At 62.0% G+C, this 19862-nt stretch overlaps 1 protein-coding gene across 1 annotated transcript; it reads left to right on the top strand.

Moving 5' to 3' along the window:
- Nucleotides 1–349: 349 nt before the first annotated feature.
- SERINC2 (serine incorporator 2) lies at nt 350–18572 on the top strand. The gene is made up of 10 exons (XM_062193214.1): nt 350–445; nt 9001–9162; nt 11270–11460; nt 11846–11925; nt 12306–12443; nt 13075–13244; nt 14892–14982; nt 15220–15361; nt 16872–17093; nt 18027–18572. Exons 1-10 carry the CDS (start codon nt 407–409, stop codon nt 18160–18162), a joined length of 1371 nt encoding a protein of 456 aa, XP_062049198.1. The 5' UTR covers nt 350–406; the 3' UTR covers nt 18163–18572.
- The last annotated feature ends 1290 nt before the right edge of the window (nt 18573–19862 follow it).

Genomic DNA, 19862 nt, shown 5'->3' on the forward strand with positions numbered 1-19862 from the left:
TCCGCGCCCCGGCGGAGGGTCAGCAGGGACCACCTCTTGCATTCTGCCTCCAGGTATGGCAGAATCTTGAGGTCGCACGGTAGCCAAACCCGGACTCACATCCAGGTCCCACTGTGTCCAAAGCTGAGCCGGGGCCACAGTTGGGTCATGTTGCGCGGCTAGTAGCGGCGGGAACCCCGGAAGCTCCTGCCAGTACGGTCTTGCCCAGCGCACCTGCCCCAGGTGAGTCCTGGCAGGCCCCGAGCGCGCTGCCGGAAAGTATCGAGCGGCTTCGGCAGGTGGGGCGGGGCCGAGGCCGGGGCGGGGCGGGGCGGGGCCGGGGAGGGGCTAAGCCCCGGCACCCAGAGCCCGACTAGATCCCGAGGCCCGAGGCCCGCGCCCCGCGCCCCGCGCCCCGGCCGCCGCCATGGGGGCCTGCCTGGGAGCCTGCTCCCTGCTCAGCTGCGTGAGTCCCGGGCCAGCGCCCCGCGCCTGCTGCTGCCTGCTGCTGCCTGCGCTCTTTTTCGAGCCGCTTCCTCCAAACTTGTGTTTCCCGGCCGGCGCCCGGCGCCCGGCTCTCTCGCCCTCGGGCCCCTCCGGCTCTGGGCTCCCCGCAGCCGCCGGTGTCGCGCTCAGGTCGCCGCCGCGGGGGTGGGGAGTGGGTGCCCTGCCGAGTCCCGGCTCGCGACGGGGTAGGGGGAGCGCCGCGGGCCCCCTCCCTGAGAGCCCAACTTGGTGGGAGTGGTCCTCGGGGTGCGCCTCTCCCCGACCCCCACGCTCTTTGTGTCCTTTCCGCCGCGCGCCCCTCTGCCCCTCTGGCCGGCGGTCTGTCTGTCCCTGTCCTCTGGCTCAGTTCGTTTGTCCGTGCCGTAGTCTTTGTCCATCTCTCGCCTCCGCATGCCTCGCTCCTGGCTGCACGGGTTCGGGATCTGTCCACCCGCGTCCGCGTATCTGCCTCCTTCAGGCGGGATCGCTAACTCCTGGACATTCGCCCCGCAAGCCCTGGACCCAGCCCCTGCGGGCCCCGGGGCTGGCTGGGTGGGCTGGGGTGGGGAGGAAGCCCCCCTGGCCGGCCCTCTCCTGCCGCCCTCGAGTGACAAGGTGGAGCGACCCGACCTGGGCCGAACTTAGAGTACTTAGAGTTCGGAGACCCGGGAATCCAGGGAGGTTTGGGTGTGCGCGGGAAGTGCCTGGTGGCCTGGGGTGGGGTCTGGGGGAGGGGCGGCCAGCACCGTTTTGGGGCGGCAGCCAGCCAGACCCCTGCCGGAGGCCCCTCTCTTCCTTTCTCCCGGCCGCCCCTTTCCTCTCCTTCTTCCCCTCATTAAATCTGAGGTTCATTCAGGCAGCCCCTCCCCCTCGGCCCCACACAAAGAGGCTGGGGAGCCGCGAGGGGCGCCGGGCTGTGGAGGAGAGCTCGGGCCTTGCTTTCCTTTGTCCCCGACTTGTGGGCTAAGGAGGGGGCTTGGGCCAGAGCTGGGGGTCTGGGAGTTACTTTCCAGCGGCTCTGAGAATGAGATGGACAGAGAGGATGTGGTGTGGGTCCAGGACCTGTTCTTGTCCCTGTGGGCCTCCAACTCCCATCAGTGCAGTGTTGGTGTGTATGGGAGAGTGTGTGTGTGCATGTGTGGATGTCAGTGTGTGTACGTGTGTGCGTGTTTATGAGTGCACGTTTGAGTGTGTGTGTTTGTGTTTGTATGTGAGTATATATGTGTTAGTGTGTTTGTGTGTGTGCATGTATGTTTGCATGTTTGGATGTCAGTGTGTGAGTGTATGTTAGTGTGTGTATATATGTGTTTGTATGTGAGTATATGTATGTTAGTGTGTATGTATGTGTGTGTTTGTGCATGCTTGGATGTCAATGTGTGTATGTGTGTGTCAGTGTGTGTTAGTGTATATGTGAGTATATGTGTGTTAGTGTGTGTATGTGTGTGTGCATGTTTGGATGTCAGTGTGTGTATGTGAGTGTGTGTTAGTGTGTGTATCTGTGTGTATGTGAATGTGTTTTTGTATGTGAGTATATGTGTGTTAGCATGTATGTTTGTATGTGAGTATGAGTGTGTGAGTGTGTGTTTACATATTTGGATGTCAGTGTGTGTATGTGAGTGTGTTAGTGTGTTTGTGAGTGTGTGTGTGAGTATATGTGTGTTTGTGTATATGTGAGTATGTGTGTGTGTTTGTGCATGTTTGGATGTCAGTGTGTATATGTGTGTGTATGAGTGTGTGTTAGTGTATGTGAGTGTGTGTATGTGAGTATATGTATGTTTGTGTGTATGTGAGTATGTGTGTGTTTGCATGTTTGGATGTCAGTGTATGCGTGGGTTAGTGTGTTTGTATGTGAGTATGTGTGTTTGTATGTGAGTATATGTGTGTTAGTGTGTGTTTGTATGTGAGATGTGTGTATGTTTTGTGTATGTGAGTATATGTGTGTTAGTGTGTGTTTGTATGTGAGATGTGTGTATGTTTTGTGTATGTGAGTATATGTGTGTTAGTGTGTGTGCATGTTTGTATGTAAGTATGTGTGTTTGTATGTGAGTATGTGTGTGTTTGTATGTGAGTATATGTGTTAGTGTGTGTGTTTGAGTGTGTGTGTGTGTACCCATTTGCAGAAGGAGGGACCGGGCCAGTGCCTGGATCCTCCCAGTCCAGTGAATTGGAGGTCTGGGCTGGTCTCCGCCCAGGAAGGGTTTGCTTCCTGGTGAGGAAGGGACAGCTGCCCACGGTGGACCAGGTCATCACCGGCTTGTGCCTGGTTGAGGCCCAGGCCCTGCTGGGCTGGCCTGGGAGTAGGGGTGCTGAGAGCAGACCTGCCAAGCTCTGTGCCCTTGTGTCCCGTCTGTAAGATGGGAACAGTGACAGAGGCTCCCTCTCCATGCGGTGGTGCCCAGCACAGCTGCTGGGTGCCGTGGGTGTGCACTGGGCGCTGCCGTTACCCAGGGAAGGAAGGTGGAGAACTCCCCTGGGAAAGAACACAAAGCCGCATGTAGGGCTGAGTCATGAGCCCTACCAGCCTGAGCCCAGGCGCCTCGATCAGGCACTCAGGTTACAGAGGAGGACACTAGCCCAGAGAGGTTAGCCAGCTTGTCTAAGGCTGCACAGCCAAGGACGGGGACTACACAGTCGGAATTAGATCCTGGTTCAGGCATCTGCCCGCACCTCCCCTCCCTCCCCACAGCCTGGCTGCCTGAGGGGGCAGGGGTGCCCCAGGGGGAGCTGAGAGGTCACTTAGTGAGGGTCTGAGATCGACAGGCCACTGTCCACGCGGTGCCTTCCCCTGGGGGTCCTGAATGTGGACATCACCGTGCAGGGCGCTGTGCCGAACCCCTCCCCTGTGCTCTCATCGCCCTGCAGCCGTGTGAGGTTGCCACCCCACGTCACGGATGCCCATAGCAACAGCTGCCCCAGACTGTGTCCCTACCGCAGGCCTAGCCCTGGGGCACAGAGCCGTGCTGCAGGCTGCGCACTGCAGTAAGCAGTGTGGACCTCGCTCCATCCACTGCTTCTCTCGGAGATGTGCCATTTCATGGATGAAGAAACTGGATCAGAGAGGGCAGGCGATTGCCCAGTGGCCACACAGTGTGAAGTGTGGACCAACGCCCTGGGCACCAATAACATCCAGTTTGAGTGAAGATTTGCCCTGCAGGAGTGAAGCTCTTAGAGGGGCTCTCAGGCACCTGGGGGAGGACTGTTTCTGGGTGCATGGGCTGCTGGGAAGATGTTTGTAGGCTGCCAGCAGTGACATGTTTACACCTGCCCACTGGGACTCTCAGCATTTGTTCGGGGCCAGAGGAGGACGAGGGGCTGGGGGTCTGCAGGCAGGCCTGGCTTGGCCTCCTCTGCTCTGTGTGGCCCTGCACAGTCGCTTTGCCCCCCTCCTTGCCCATGACGTGGAGGGGACAAGGGCCCCTGCCCCTAGCCTGTTGTGAGGATGAACTAGGGCCGAGAGCAGCACAGCAGTGTGTGGAGCATGGAGCGGGCGTGCGGTGGCTGCTCCATCAGCGCCCCAGGTGGAACATTGCTCAGGACCACAGGCGAGGAAGTGGTGCAGTCGGCGACACCCAGGGCTCCGAGCCTCGGTGCTGTCCTGTCCCAGGGCCCATTTTATAGATGAGGAAACTGAATCCCACCGGGGGCGGGGAGAGACGTAACTGAGGTCTAGGTGCCAATGGGCAGAGCCAGCACGAGGACCTGTGTTCTTGGCACCACACGGGTCGTCGGTGGGCCCTGAGGGGTCTCTCCTCGGGGTCAGATTCTTGCAGGTGTGGCTCAGCCGATGATGGAGTTGTTCGTGCAGGCGTGTTTTGGTTTTCACCTTTAGGTTGTGTGACGAAGCGTAGATAATATAAAATTGACACTTTTAACCCGTTTTTGTCTTCAAGGAGCTTATAGTTTATTTTAGGAGACATGCATTTTAAAAATGACCTTGTGACACATTCCGCTCCCCCCTACCTGTCCCAGACGCATGGCATCGTCCGCAGGAGTCCGTCCTGCCGCCCAGGGCGCACGGGGATGGCTGCGGAACCCACTTTCTTCCCAGAACACCAGTTCTCACCCAGATGGGCAAAGAGCCCCGACTCCGCCCAGCCCCCGCGGTGCCGACCGCCACCCCCCGGCTGTCTCCCCTCCCCTCCGGCAGCCAAAGCCATCTTTCTCGCTGCCCGTCGGTGCCATTCCTCCTGTTTCGCAATGACTCCCGGCTGCCTCCGGGATAAAGTCCAGACTTCCTGGCCTGGGCTGCGGGGACCTTGGCCGTCACTTCCATTGCCGCTCCGGTGGCCTCCCTCGCTCAGCCGCCCAGGAAGTCACGTTCCTTCTCACTTGGCTCCCTGTCCTCATCTCGCTGACTTCCTGCTCTTTGAAAACTCTGCTCTCCGTTTAAAAACTGTGATGGAAGATACGGGCCTAAATGTCCCCCTGGCATCAGGGGGACTCGCACGGCTGTGCAGGTGTCCCCCCACCCCCCGGGCCCCGGCCACGACCCCGTCCGTCTCCTGCGCTCTCCCATCTCCCCAGACTGACGCTCCCCTGAGGCAGTACGTGCCCAGCCCCACGCAGCCCTCATGCGAGTTTCTCTCTGTGAACTTGGCCAGTGAGGTGTCTCCTGCGAGCGGAGTCGCACGGCGCTGGTCCTCTGTCCGGCGCGTTGCACTCCGCCTCGTGTCCTTGGGGTTCGTCCGCGCTGCGCATGTGCTGGAACGCCCTCTCTTTTGCAGGCTCGGTAATATTCGGCGGCTCGTGTGGACCGCATTTGGTTAATCTGTTCAGCCTGCAGTGGGCATTTGGTCGCTGCGGAAAATGCTGCTGTGAACGTGGCTGTGTAAATGTCCCTTGGAGTCCCCGTTTCCTGTTCTTTGGGTCACATTTCGGGAAGTGAAGTGCCGGTTTGTTGTAGACAGAACAGCTCCCTTAGCTGTGCCACCCAGTGCCCCACATTCTTGGCCCTGGGGACCGCCGGGGGAGAGTGGTGCCCACAGTGACACCTGTTCACACCCCGCCAAAGTACTCAGGGCCCTGGAGCCGGCCAGCCTGCCCTGGGAGGAAGTGAGATGCGTGTGGCTGGCTGAGTGCGAGCCACAGGGGTCGGCCAGCTCCTGTCTGGCTGACTCCTCGCTGGAAAACCACTGGGTTGGTTGGTCACCAAGGAACCTCGCAGCTTTAAGACTCCAGAGGCAGGGCTTCTTAGATTCTGAGTTCTCCCCTCCACGCATCCGTGCCTACCATTCCACCACAGGCAGGTTCTGATGCCTTTCCCTGGCTGCCAATCCCGAGAGAAATGGGGTGAGATCTTAGGGCAGGGACAGTGGGAGGGTCTGCCCTGGCCTGTCACACTGCGTCACCAGCCTCAGACCAGGTCGTTCTGCAGCCTGGCCACTTTCCCCTGCTGTGCCCCCGCGCCACCTCATGGAGTAAGCGGCCCCCACCTGCCCCAGGGTTTGGACACTTGGATCACTCACAGTTCCTTGAGACTCTCTCAAGCTCACGAAACCTAAGGCTTTGTGCCTATTTTAGTATTTTTTTCTTTATTTAAAATCGAAAAAAAAGTGTAAAAATCAGCAGTTACAGCTTATTTACCATTCAACATTCTCAAGTTAAGTGTTTGCTACTCCTTGTCCCATTCGGCAGAGATGTCCCCACCAGGAGCACTGTGCCGTGCTGATGGGCACTGGGCTACTCTCAATGTCCCCTGTCATTTTCCTGTGACGAACGGGGTCCCAGGGGGCCTGTGTGTGTGTGTGCGCACGCGTATGCATGTGGGGGGGGGGCGTGCACCTGTGCCCGCCCCTGCCCCCGGGGCTGGGATTTCTGTAGGAAGGACTCGGAGAAGCCACTCCAGAGATGATGAAAGGATCCCAAGGCATGAGCCTTCCCAGGGTGCTCTGGGGCTGGTGCCTGCTTCTGTGCTGGTCTCTCTGCGGTTGATCCCTAAGAACCAGAGTGGAGCGGAGGCCCAGCCCCCTGGAAGTGGGGCAGCTTCTCCTGTGTCTGCAGTGGAGATGGGAGCATGGCAGGCTCAGGGCCCCAGGGCAGCTGGGCACCTGCTTGCTGGGGTCAGCGCCTCTCGGGCTCCCTTGTGTTTTTCAGCTAAAGGAGACTGTGTGAGTGAGGCCGTGGGCTGGGGGCAGTGTGGCTCTGCGGCAGAGCCCAGCCTCGGTGCACACAGCGCCAAGCTGGCTCACCTGCTCTGTGACCTTGGGGTGGCCCCTGACTCAGTCTCCCCATTTGTAGTTGAGAGGTGAATCAGCGCCTGCCACCGTGCCCGGAACTAAGTAGGCTTTCACAAATGGTGGCTGGGATCTCACAACCGGCTGTGTGACATCCGGTCAGCTTCATTTTTAAAACGTTTTATTTATTTCTTTTGTAAGGCATGGGGGTGGTGCAGAGAGAGAGAGAGAGATCATTCATCCGTTGGTTTACCTCCTAAATGGCCATAGCAGCCACGGCTGGGCCAGGAGAGCCGGGAGCCAGGAATTCCATCTGGGTTTGCCCATGGGTGCAGGAACCGAGTACTTTAGGCCATCCTCTGCTGCCCTCCCAGGTGCATTAGCAGGGAGCTGGACTGGAAGCTGAGCAGCCAGTACCTGAACTTCCAGCCACAAGCAAACTCTCTCTCTCTCTCTTTTTTTAATTTATGTATTTATTTGAAAGAGTGAGAGAGAGAGAGAGAGAGGGAACATTGCTGGAGGCGGACTGTTCTGATTTGGACCATGAGAATTTCATTCCTCTCTGAGCATTCCTTTAGCATCCGTGTTGTCCTAGACCTTGCGGGTGAGAGGACCATGGAGAAGACAGTATTTCCAGTCTGGGGAGGCGTAAGAGGAGCTGGGAAGGCGGAGCCCCGTGGAGACTGTGCTGTGGGCTTCGGCCGTGCAGGAAATGGGGGAGGGGAGCAGCCAGCTCTCCCCAGCGCCCGTCGTTCAGCTTTGTGCCTCCAGCGGCTGCCATTACTCATAGGGAGGAACACCTAGGGCCTGCGCCGCTGCCCAGCCCTGCGGGGTGTGGCCGTGCCAGCTCACCAGGCTGCCGCCACGGGCCGGCTCCCCTTTGCTCCAGCGCCCAGCTCCGGTGTCCCAGGGCCGCCTCTGCGCGCACCGCGCCTGCCCTCTCAGCTTCGGGGCACTTCATCAGGAAGGCCGCCCTGCCCCCGCCCCCCTCGCCCCCGTGGAAAGTGGGCGGCACAGCGTCCGTCTGGCGTCTGGTGTCGCCTGCGGGACTTTTCTGTGCCGTCTTTCCCGCCATGGGGGCTGAGGCTGTTTGGGAAGAGAGCCGCCGAGGGCCGGATGGGTCTGGAAGGGGGACCCGTGGGCCGGGGTCCCCGAGCCCTGAGCTTCCTCTGGGCCCCAGCTGCGGACCGTATGGGGTTGCCAGCGCTCGAAGATCTCAGCCGGCCAAGGCGGGACGCCCGACAGCCGCGTGGGCTAGACCGCCACCTGCTGTCCAAAGGTGGTATAGTCCTAGAGCAGGAAAGTCCGCTCACGGTGCGCTCCACCCATCCAATCTGCTTTTGTTAGGCGCCGGCTGCCTTTTGAGGTCTTAACATGTGTCACACTGCGCCACACGCTTGGCACTCACTTAACAGAGAGTCCCTGAGCTCCTGGGTGCCAGGCACTGTTCGGTGTCTGGGAACAGCTTCCCAGTGAGCACAGCAGGGAAGACCTGGTGTGCCGGGGGAGTAGAGGAAACCACTGAACTCTAAACTTCTGCAGGTGCTCCTGGTCCCGTGGGCCGGGGACACGGGGCCAGCGAGAGCTCCTGCTTCAGGTCCACCACCGCCGCCTGTGGTCCCCGTCTTACAGAGCAGGAAGCTGAGGTTCAGAGAGGCCGAGTGAGTTGTTCAAGGCCACCTAGGGGATCGGTGGCAGCATTGTCCTGAGCTCCTAAAAAGATTTATGTGTTTACTTATTTATGTGATAGGCAGAGCGAGAGTGAGAGAGAGAGAGAGAGATATCTTCCATCTGCTGGTTTCCTTCCCCAAATACCCATAACAGTCGGGGCTGGACCAGGCTGAAACCAGGAGCTCAGAGCTCCATCCAGGCCTCCCACGTGGCTGCAGGGGCCCAGGCACTTGGGCCATCCTCCGCTACCTCCCCAGGCGCATTAGCAAACGGAGCAGCCGGGAGTCGAACCGCGGCTCCGATGTGGGATGCCGGCATCACAAGCAGAGGTTGCACCTGCCGCTCCACAGTGCCAGCCGCCTGATTTTATATATATATATATATATATATATATATATATATATATATATGCCACTTTCTCTTCTCTTAAATAAGAAACCATGTGACTCCAGCGCCCTCTCTCCAAAGCCGCATCTCCTGGGGAGGGACCCGGCTTTGAACCCTGTTTCTGTTGCTTAGGCCCGCGCCGTCCTCTGCGGCAGTCTCCGCGGCTCGGCCCCCTCGGCCCCCTGCTCGGGCTGCGGGGTCACCCAGGGAAGAGTGTCCCGCCTGGCTCAGGGCAGCCGGGGAGCCGGCGGGCGGTGGTGCCGGGGCGGGGAGCGGCGCAGTGACAGACCCTCCCCGTTCACAGGCGTCCTGCCTCTGCGGCTCTGCCCCCTGCATCCTGTGCAGCTGCTGCCCCTCCAGCCGCAACTCCACCGTGAGCCGCCTGCTCTTCACCGGCTTCCTCTTCCTGGGGGTGCTGGTGTGCATCATCATGCTGAGTCCCGGCGTGGAGAGTCAGCTCCACAAGGTGAGGGGCGTGGCCGGGGCCGGGGCGGGGCGGGAGGAGAGAGCGCCACAAGGTGAGGGGCGGGGCCGGGGCGGGGCCAGGGGCGGGGCGGGACGGCGTGGAGAGTCAGCTCCACAAGGTGAGGGGCAGGGCCGGGGCGGGGCGGGAGGAGAGAGCGCCACAAGGTGAGGGGGCGGGGCGGGGCGAGGCCAGGGGCGGGGCCGGGATGGAGAGCCAGCGCCACAAGGTGAGGGGCGTGGCCGGGGCCGGGGCGGGGCGGGAGGAGAGAGCGCCACAAGGTGAGGGGGCGGGGCGGGGCGAGGCGGGGCGGTGTGGCGAGCTCTACAAGGTGAGAGGCCGGGGGCGGGGCCGGGCTGGGGTGGAGTCAGCTCCACAAGGTGAGGGGGTGGGACCGGGGCGAGGCCAGGGGCGGGGCGGGACGGCGTGGAGAGTCAGTGCCACAAGGTGAGGGGGCGGGGCCGGGGCGGGGCCAGGGGCGGGGCGGGAGGAGAGAGCTCCACAAGGTGAGGGGCGTGGCCGGGGCGGGGCGGGGCGGTGTGGCGAGCTCTACAAGGTGAGTGGCCGGGGGCGGGGCGGGAGGAGAGAGCGCCACAAGGTGAGGGGGCGGGGCCGGGGCGGGGCCAGGGGCGGGGCGGGGCGGCGTGGAGAGTCAGCGCCACAAGGTGAGGGGCGTGACCGGGGCCGGGGCGGGGCGGGAGGAGAGAGCGCCACAAGGTGAGGGGCGGGGCCGGGGCGGGGCCAGGGGCGGGGCGGGACGGCGTGGAGAGTCAGCTCCGCAAGGTGAGGGGCGTGGCCGGGGCCGGGGCGGGGCGGGAGGAGAGAGCGCCACAAGGTGAGGGGGCGGGGCCAGGGGCGGGGCGGGGCGGGATGAGAGAGCTCCACAAGGTGAGGGGCGTGGCCGGGGCGTGGCGTGGCGTGGCAGTGTGGAGAGCTCTACAAGGCGAGTGGCCGGGGGCGGGGCGGGATGGGCTGCCCGGCCTCCAGTGGGAGGGACTCCAGAGGGAGGTGGCAGCTGCTCCAGAACTGGGGTTGCAGTTAATCAAGAAGAGGTGCCAGGGTGTTGGGTGCCCCAAAGATCTCAGGGTGGAACTGGGTGGGGGCTGGGCAAAGCGACAGAGAGAGAGCGCGCTTCCCTGCTGGTTCACTCTCCAAATGTCTGCAGTGGCCAAGATGGGTCAGGGTGAACCCAGGAGCTGGGAACTCAGTCCAGGCAGGGACTCAGCCACTTGAGCCATCACCTGCTGCCTCCCAGGGCGCACCTGCGCAGGAAGCTGGAATAGGAAGGGGAGCCAGAATTCATGAACCCAGGCGCTCAGTGCTGCACTACATGCCTGCCCCACCGTGTGGGAAGTTTTGTTTCTCTTAAGCCATGATCCCCTTGGATTTTTAAAAAATATTTCTTTAGTTTTACTTAAAAGGTAGAGTGACGGTGGCGGTGGGGGGAGATCTCCCATCTGCTCGTTCACTCCCCAAAGCCAGGAGCCAGGGACACCACCCGGGTCTCCACTTGGGCCATCCTCTGCTGCCTTCCCAGGTGCATTAGCAGAGAGCTGGATGGGACACAAAACGGCACCCAGATGGGATGCAGGTGTCCTGAGCGGCTGTGCCACAGTGCCCACCCAGCCCCGTTGCCCCTAGACGCCAGCCCAGGAGATGCTCTTCCCTGCTTTGATTACGCACAGTTTGGAGCTCCTGGTCCTTCTCACGGCCCAGTGGGGCAGCTGGCGGTGCCTCTCTCGCTGTAGTGCAAGCGAGCAAGCATGGGCCCCTGGGGAGTTAGCAGAGAGCATGGGCCCCTGGGGAGTTAGCAGAGAGGCGGATTCTCACCCCCGCAGGGGGGCTCAGCTCCGAGGGAGGGGCCTGCGAGCCTCTCTCCCTCCCTTGCATCTCCATAGCTCTGGAGTCTGTGGGGTGGAGGCAGAACCTTTGGGAATCCTGGCTCCGACTGAGGCCCTGGGGCTCAGGTGATGGTGGGGCCGCGGGGAGCCACACAGGAGCCCAGAGCTGGGTGGGCGTGGAGCTGGAGGCAGGAGGCCTGGCCCTGCGCATGCCTGGAGCCCCTGGGGATCAGGCCGGGTGGGGCCATCCAGCTGCCCTGTCTCCACAGCTGCCCTGGGTGTGCGAGGACGGTACCGAGACCCCCGTGGTCCTGCAGGGCCACATCGACTGTGGCTCCCTGCTCGGCCACCGCGCCGTCTACCGCATGTGCTTCGCCACGGCCGCCTTCTTCTTCCTTTTCACACTTCTCATGATGTGCGTGCGCAGCAGCAGGGACCCCCGAGCTGCCGTCCAGAACGGGTGAGGCTTCTGTTCCCAGACCCTGCCCACAGACCCAGGAGCCGCTGGGGCTTTGAGGGCACAGCACATCTAGTTCAACCCATTTCTCAGATGGGAAAATAAGGTTCAGAAAGCGCACGCACACACCTAAGGCCACACAGCACGTCAGTGACACCTTAGCTGGCTAGAACCCTGGCGCCCCCTCTCTCCCTGGCTCGGTGCTTCCCCCTGCCCCTCCGGGTGTTTCCTGGGCCAGGACAGACTCCCAGTGTCTCCCACACCATCGGGAAGCCCCGCCTTCACCTCTCCCGGTGTCGGCTTGGGGGAGGGGCTCTGGGCCAGGCTTGGTCTGGCTTTCCGTGTCCCTCCCCCCACTCAGCCTCTCTCTCCCCATCTCTCATCATAGGTTTTGGTTCTTTAAACTCCTGATCCTCGTGGGCATCACCGTGGGTGCCTTCTACATCCCTGACGGCTCCTTCTCCAACAGTAGGCTGGGGGGGGGGGTGGCCGCTGCGGGAGGGGGCGGGGCCTCAGGTGGGAGGGCCCCATGGGGGCTGCTCTTTGCTCTGGCACACAGACCCCAGGTTGCTGGCTACATCCTGGTCCCCCTGCATGAGAGAGCACTCTGGTGCCCGGGTCATGGCCTAGGGCAGCTTGGGTGGTCCTGAGCCAGCCCCTGCCGTGCTGTGTGCCCTCCTGTGCCTGCCTGCAGCCTCCCTAAGGCCAGAGACTGCTCTGTGCCCCCAGTGCTGGGGTGGCTGTGAGCGGGAGCCCAGGGCAGGGTCCCACCCAAGGACCCCCAGGGGCTGCTGCTCCCACCCACGCGGGGTCCTCCTTGCCTCACTGCCCTCCCCCCCCCCCCCCAGTCTGGTTCTACTTCGGCGTCGTGGGCTCCTTCCTCTTCATCCTCATCCAGCTGATCCTGTTCATCGACTTCGCGCACTCCTGGAACCAGCGGTGGCTGGGCAAGGCCGAGGAGTTCGACTCCCGCGCCTGGTACGCAGGTCAGTGCCGCCCACGGGCCTCCTCTGGGTGGGGGGCGGGATCGAGGGGTCCCTGCAGTGCCAGAAAGCCCGGCCCACTAGAGCAGCTGCCGCCGGAAGCAGAATGACCCAGGGCAGATGGGGTGGGAGGGCGGGAAGGGGGCCGCGGATCCTGGGCCAGCTTCGGGGATGCAAGGACAGCTGAGCCGGAGAGGGTTCAGTGGTCCCTGTGGGATGGAGCGACCTTGGCTGAGGCCCGGGCCCCACAAACCCTGGGGACGGAGTGAGCGCTTGGCCAGGCCTCGACCTTCTGCTGCAGGGAATGAGGCTTCCTGGAGGCCCCCTGGGGGTGGTGCGACCACCACCCCTCTCAGGACTTGTGGGCCCCCTAGGGGTGGCTCTGGCCTCCACCCCTCTCTGGATTCATGGGTTCCCTGTGGGTGGCGTGGCCTCCACCCCTCTTGGGACACGTGGGCTCCCTGGCGCAGGGCGGGCAGGCCCGCAGTTGGCCGCCACGTCCAGACTCCGCCGGGTGCTCGCACCTGTTGCCCTTGTTGTCAGGAGCAGGTGCGGGCCGAGGGCGCCGACACCTCCGACTAGGGGGGGGCGGCCCTGTGCCCCTGACCCGGCCTCCACGGCCTCTCCCGCCCAGGCCTCTTCTTCTTCACCTTCCTCTTCTACACGCTGTCCATTGCTGCCGTGACGCTGCTGTTCATCTACTACACCCACCCTGACGGCTGCTACGAGGGCAAGGCCTTCGTAGGCCTCAACCTCGTCCTCTGTGTCTCCGTGTCCATTGTCGCCGTCCTGCCCAAGGTCCAGGTGAGCCCCTTGGTGGGGGGACTCTGGGCCGGAGGGCTGTCACAAACTCACAAAGCCTTGGGCCACACGTAGGGCTCCCAGGCTGGCGTCCCCAGGCAAGAGCCCCGCATTCACACCTACATGCTGGGTGTCCTTGGAAAAGTGCCGTACCCTCTCTGTGCTCTCTCCTCAAGGGAAAACTGGAGATGATAGTTGCTAGCATTTGGCGTTATCCTCAGAAGTGACATCCTTTTCCTGAGCTCTTAGAGCCGTGCCGGCGTCTGGCTATCCCCCACATCAGCTGTTCCTGTTATCGTCTTCATGCTGACGTCAGGCAGTTACTGAACAGTGATTCCTACGTGCTCACGTGGTGTTGGGGGATTCAATCCCAGTTCCAAATCCCAGACCGTCTGAAATAACAGGGGTCCCCCAAAGTCATCGGGGGTCCCCAAAGTCATCTTTTGTTCCTGACTTCAGTTAGGGGCCCCAGGCATTCCACAGGTAGCTGAGGTAATCTTTAGGGGTCGTTAGCATAAACACAGGGACCCACCCTTCTGGTCAGAGCCTCCATTTCTCAGCAAGAAGGCTGAAGCCCAGAGAGCGAGATGGCTCTGTCCTGGGTCACACAGCAGTTGGTGTTCAGATACTCCTTGAGCTCCTACTGTGTGCGGCTGTCTAGCGTGGGGGAGGGGGGTCATCACAGCAGCCAGCGGTTACTGGCGTCTGTCCTGTCGTTTGGTCCTCAGGCCATTATTGTTCCCGCTTGACAGACAGATGGAGGCTTGGAGGAGTAGAGAGACTTAGCCAAGGTCACAGGGCTTGGGAACGACGGAGGTGGGAGCTCTGCTCTCGGTCCATGGCCCAGACTCCCATGTCCGAGTGCAGGCGTAGCCTGGGGCGGGGTGGGGGTGGGGGGAGAGATGTGTTTTCTGTGGCCAATGTGCCACACACGGGGGGAGTGACAATGGAGGTGCAAGGTCAAGGGGTCACAGCTGCCGTAGCCTTGCTGGCAGAGACTCACAGTGGCACAGGGAGTCGTGTGTGTGTGTGTGTGTGTGTGTGTAGCATTTCCTGGTCTCAGTTCTGGGGGCTCCACCCCTGGGGACCTTGTCTCATCTTCATCCCCTGCTCTGACCGCCGGCGTGGATTTGGTGTCCACCCGCTTAACATGACTCATGGGGTTTAAGCGTCAGCACACGAGGCCCTGACACCCCACTCAAACACAGCCCCGTGTGGCCAGAGCTCCAGATGGGAAGTGCTGCTTGGGGCGTGGGGGAGCGCAGGTAGCTGGCAGGGCGGGGCCTCGCTGTGTGGTGTGGGGAAGAGGGGAAGGCACTGCAGGTGCCAAGGGCCTGCGGCCAGCCGAGAGGAGGCTTCCAGGGCTGGAGCACAGGCTCAGGGAGGGGCATGGCGGCGAAGGCAGAGCCAGGCTGGGACTAGAGGCTGCTGGGAAAGGGCTGTGCACAGGGGCGGTGGGGGCCCGGCACTCCGAGGGGCATTGAGAGAAGGTGGAATTAGGACCCTCTGTTTGGGTGGTGAGCAGGGTGCTGGGTGACCTGGTGGGCGCGTTCTCCCTGAACGGAGTGGGGAGGGGCGTCCCAGTCTCCTGGCTGGGTGCTGGTGGGCGTCCCTGGTCTGCCAGGTGTCTCACTGACGAACGGTTTTTAGGATGCCCAGCCCAACTCGGGACTGCTGCAGGCCTCGGTGGTCACGCTTTACACCATGTTTGTCACCTGGTCAGCCCTATCCAATGTCCCTGGTGAGTGTGGGCCCCAGCCTGAGACACCTGCCCTCCCCCACCCCCGCGGGGCTAGCCCTACTACAGCCTGTGCTGGGCTCGGTCCTCCTGGGAGGGGCAGCCCCTCTGTTCCCGGAGCTCTCTCTGCCATTTTGCCTGCCATGGGCTGGCGCTGGGTTGGCTCTGCTGAGCCTCAGGGCCACCTGGCTCCCCAGCCCAGGCTGTGTGTGCTGACAGCCCCTGTGCTCCTGTCCTCAGACCAGAAGTGCAACCCGCACCTGCTGATCAGCTACGACAATGAGACGGTGCTGGCAGGCCCCGAGGGCTACGAGACCCAGTGGTGGGACGCCCCGAGCATTGTGGGCCTCGTCGTCTTCATCCTGTGTACCCTCTTCATCAGGTGCTGGGCTGGGGGGGTGCTCTCTGGGGAGGGGGGACATGCAGTCCCTGCGCTGTTCTGGTGGGGAAACCAAGTCACTTAGCGGGCACAGCAAGGGTGGGCAGCAGCAGAGGTGGGCTGGGCCCTGCACACAAGGCAGCTGTGGGGTCAGGAAGAGCCTAGACAGGGGCCCGCGGGGCCAGGCGGTGGTCCTCACTGCTGTGAGCCTTGGGGTAAATGAATTAACCTTTCTGAGCCTCAAGACAGAGGAGAGAGAGAGAGAGAGAGGAAGAGAGAGAGAGAGAGAATCTTCCATCTGCTGCTTCACTCCCCAAGTGGCTGCAACAACTGGCGCTGGGCCAGGGTGAACCCAGGAGCCTGGAGCTTTATTCGGGTCTCCCACGTGGGTGCAGGGACCCGAGAGCTTGCTGCCTACCCAGGCACGTTAGCAGGAAGCCGGTCTGGAAGCAGAGCAGACAGGACTCCAACTGGCGGTCTGACACGAGATAAGGGCGTCCCAAGCAGGGGCTTAACCTGCTGTGTCACTACACCCTCCTCACAGCAACACTTTTTAAGGAAATTTATTTATTTTCATTTTATTTGACAGGCAGAGAGAGAGAGAGAGAGATTTCTTCCTTCTGCCTGTTCACTCCTCAAATGCCCATAGCAGCCAGAACTGGGCCAGGCCGAAGCCAGGAGCCAGGGACTCAGTCTGGGCCTCCCATGTGGGTTTCGGGGACCCACGTACTTGAGCCATCACCTGCTGCCTCCCAAGATGTGTCTTCCTGGGGTAGGAAGTGGAGCCGGGAGTTGAACCTGGACACTCCGATATGGGCTGCAGGCAGTGTCTTAATGGCGGCACCATGCACCACCCAACACGTGGATGTTTTTAAAAGGGGCATTTTAGCAAGTTCCTGCCAGTGTGGACTCTGGCCAGACGCCTGCCTTTGAACCTGGCATTGCCGCTTACGAGCTGTGTGATCTCGGGCGACTTGCTTAGCTTCCCCGTGCCTCAGTTTCCACATCTGAAAAACAGGGATAAAAGGGTACCCTCCTGGCTGGCTTGTCGATGGTTAAAACGTCCAAACCACTGAGAAAGGCACTTGGCGAGTGGGCGGTACCCGGTGAGTGCTTGATGTTGCTGCCAATCCCCGTAGACTGGCACGGCTTTTTCGTGGGGGTCTGTAGGTCATGGTGCTGGGCATGGGGGACTTTGCACACGGAGTCTGCACCCTTGTAGGCTGCTCCCCGGGGTGCGTCCCAAGCACTTTCTATCATTGTTCCATCTACATCCCCCAACCCCCGCAGCCTCAACAGACAGGTACGGTTACCCTTGATTTCACAGGAGGCTCAGAGAGGTTAAGTGTCCCGCTCAAGGACCCACAGGAGGGAAGGCTACGTTGGCCTCCGAGGCTCTGGGACCATCTGTGTCCAGCGTTATGACCAATGCCACGGCTTGGGGGCCCCCGCTGCTCTCAGCCGCCCACCTGGGCGGCAGTGGCTCTGACCGCCCACCTCCTCGCCCCCGCAGCGTGCGCTCCTCGGACCACAGGCAGGTGAACACCCTGATGCAGACGGAGGAGTGCCCGGCCATGCTGGAGGCTGCGCAGCGGGAGCAGCAGCAGCAGGCCGCCTGCGAGCACCGAGCCTTCGACAACGAGCAGGACGGCGTCACCTACAGCTACTCCTTCTTCCACTTCTGCCTGCTGCTGGCCTCCCTGCACATCATGATGACGCTCACCAACTGGTACAGGTGCGCACCTTCCCCACCCCTCCCCCGCGTGGTCCTGACGCCTGCCTGGGGGACGGAGTCTGCCCGACGCCGCTTCCCAGCCCAGTCTCCCTGCCAGCGCTCGCTCCGCCCCTTCGGAGGATGGCTGAGAGGTGGAGCGCCAGCCGGAGGCGGGGCTGGAGCTGAGTGGGGCCGCGGTGTAGGAATCAGGGGCAGGTCACAGGCCAGCTTCGGGATGCAGGATTGCAGGGTTAGGATTAGGGTGCGGAGGGCAGAATTAAAGTCAGAAAATCAAGAACAGGAGTCATGAGGTTTGAGTTGGGTGCCGTGTGGAATCATAGCTGTTACATCACTCAGGACCGCGGGAAGCAGTAGTGTAGTGTGCACACACACACCGTGTTTACACACATGCACATACCACACACGCCACATTCGCACATATGTCACATCCACGCACATGCACATGTGCACACACATATGCCCACCCCACACTCACACACATGAGTGCGCACACACACATACACACACGCACACACCCCATATTCTCATGCCCCGGAGCTGGATCACTTGGTTAGTGTTGGAGTCAGGAGGCCATGAAGCCAGGATTGAAATGACGAAGTTAAGAACAAAAATCCAGGGAATAAGTTCAGAGGCCAGGAATCAGTTACAGGTTCAAGGGTCAGAGGTCAGGAGGTCTGTCAGAAGCTCCAGGGCCCTAGTGTGAGGTCACAGAAGTAGGGTTGCAAGGTTAGGGACCAGGAGTCAGGGGACAATTTCAAAGTCTGAAACTGAGGTCAAGATTGGAATTGAGGTCAGGGTCAGATCAGTGGTGTGTCTGGGCTCATCAAATGTCAGCAGTGTTGGGGACAGGGGCTGGCATCATGGGTCCTAACCGGGGCATAGGGCCGGGCACAAGCTGCGGGCCAGGTTCATGGCGTGGCCGGTGTGTTGCAGCCCCGGCGAGGCCCGGAAGATGGTCAGCACGTGGACCGCCGTGTGGGTGAAGATCTGTGCCAGCTGGGCGGGGCTGTTCCTCTACCTGTGGACGCTGGTGGCGCCCCTGCTTCTGCCCAACCGTGACTTCAACTGAGGCAGCCCTCAGCAGGCTGCCAGCCAGTGCCTAGGGGCTCAGTGACAGCAGCCAGGCTGAGCCCCAGCCCTGCCCCTCCTCCGGGACTGCCCCCGCCTGGACCCACATTCTGGTGCCTTCAGGGTCAGAGAGGCTCTCGCCCCAGCCTCCGGCCACCGCCTCCTCACCTCCTCTTTCCCCTGCCACACCCACCCCCTTGTTCTCGGGCCCCCCCCACCCACGGGGACTGAAGGAGAGCTGCTCAGAGAGCAGGGGGTGCTTGGAGCCCCCTCACCAGTGCCCACCCTGAGGCCCCACCCACCTCCAACAGTAACCATGGTCCCATGATGTGGGGGGGGTCTACCACGTTCCCCGGCCACATGTGCCTTAACTAGTTTCTAAGACTGCCCAATAAACAAGCCAGCGGCACGCCTCCCAGGCTCTGTGTCTGCCACCAGTGGGGGTGGGGCACAGCATGTCAGGGCCGTGGAGGCCATGGGGGACTCGGGAGGGAGGGAGGCCAGGGCTCTGGGGGAGGCAGCCTGGAAGTCAGAGAAAGAGAGCCTGAAGGCTGGGGGACCAGCTTGGACCCATCACAGGGGTGCAGAGGAGGAGGGATGGTGCAGGGGGCTGCAGTCTGGCCTCTGGGCTCTGCCACCAGTGCCTGTCCGAGGTCCTGCCCACCCCACGCTCCCCCTGAGGAACTCGGCACCACCACCCTCCCCCCCTTCCTGCTACATCTGCCTTGGGCCAGGGGCCCTGGGGAGGGCAGAGTTTCAATCAAGCCCCAGGCCACAGGGCCCCATTCCAGTCACCAAACTGGTCAGATCGCTGCACCACAGCCACTGTGGGGCCTGCGTGTGTCCATCCCTGCTCTGGGTCCTGCTTCCCAGTCATGGGGCAGGACCACACCCCCCTACACCCGCCAGGCTGCTGCGAGATGGATGAAACACTCTCCCCCCGCCCCCACCGAGTGACTGGCTCAGCGGGCACTCAGTCCGCCGGTCTGTGCCCATCTCTGAAGGGTGCAGTGGTGCAGGCGAATGGGTAGGCTCCTGGCTGGGCCCTAAACCTGGTCCCTCGCTCTGTTGACGGCCTGTAGCCCCTTCCTCCCCTCTGCCTGTGGTGTCATGCTGAGGGTGGGGTGGGGACACACCCCACTTCCAGGGTCTCCTGGGTTGTGGGCTGAGTCCAGTGGCGGAGGCAGTGCAGGGACCCAGGGGGTCCCCACGGGGCCACATGACAGGAAGGACATCCTGGAGAACATGAGTCATCAGGCCCAGAAGGGTGTCCGTGCTCACAGCAGCAGGTGGACACGAGGGCGTGGGGGTCTGATCAGAAGAGCAAGGCGGCTGCCGGTGCAAACTGCAGCGGGCAGGGGGCCAGAGTGAGCTGGGTGCAGTGGGCGGGGCCTGAGTCACACAGGCCCCTGGGGGCCGGGGAAGGCGAAGGCGGGGAGCGGGGAGTGAAGGTATGAGCGGAGGATCCGGGAGCCCTGGCTGGCTGAGGGCAGAGCAGTGATGAGAGTGTGTGGTTACTTTAGGGAGAACTCCCTGGCTGAAGGCGGTGGGCTGTGGGTGGGGGGATTTAAAGTGGAGGCGGGTGCCAGGGCACGCTGAGGGGTGGGAGCCTGGCTGGGGCAGGGGCTAAAGGAGGCTTCTGTCACACGGAGGGCAGATCCTGTGACAGCTCTCTTCCTGAGAGCTGTCCTCGGGTGCACA

The sequence above is a fragment of the Lepus europaeus genome, chromosome 5, assembly GCF_033115175.1.
Source record: "Lepus europaeus isolate LE1 chromosome 5, mLepTim1.pri, whole genome shotgun sequence".
Classification (NCBI taxonomy): Eukaryota; Metazoa; Chordata; class Mammalia; order Lagomorpha; family Leporidae; genus Lepus; species Lepus europaeus.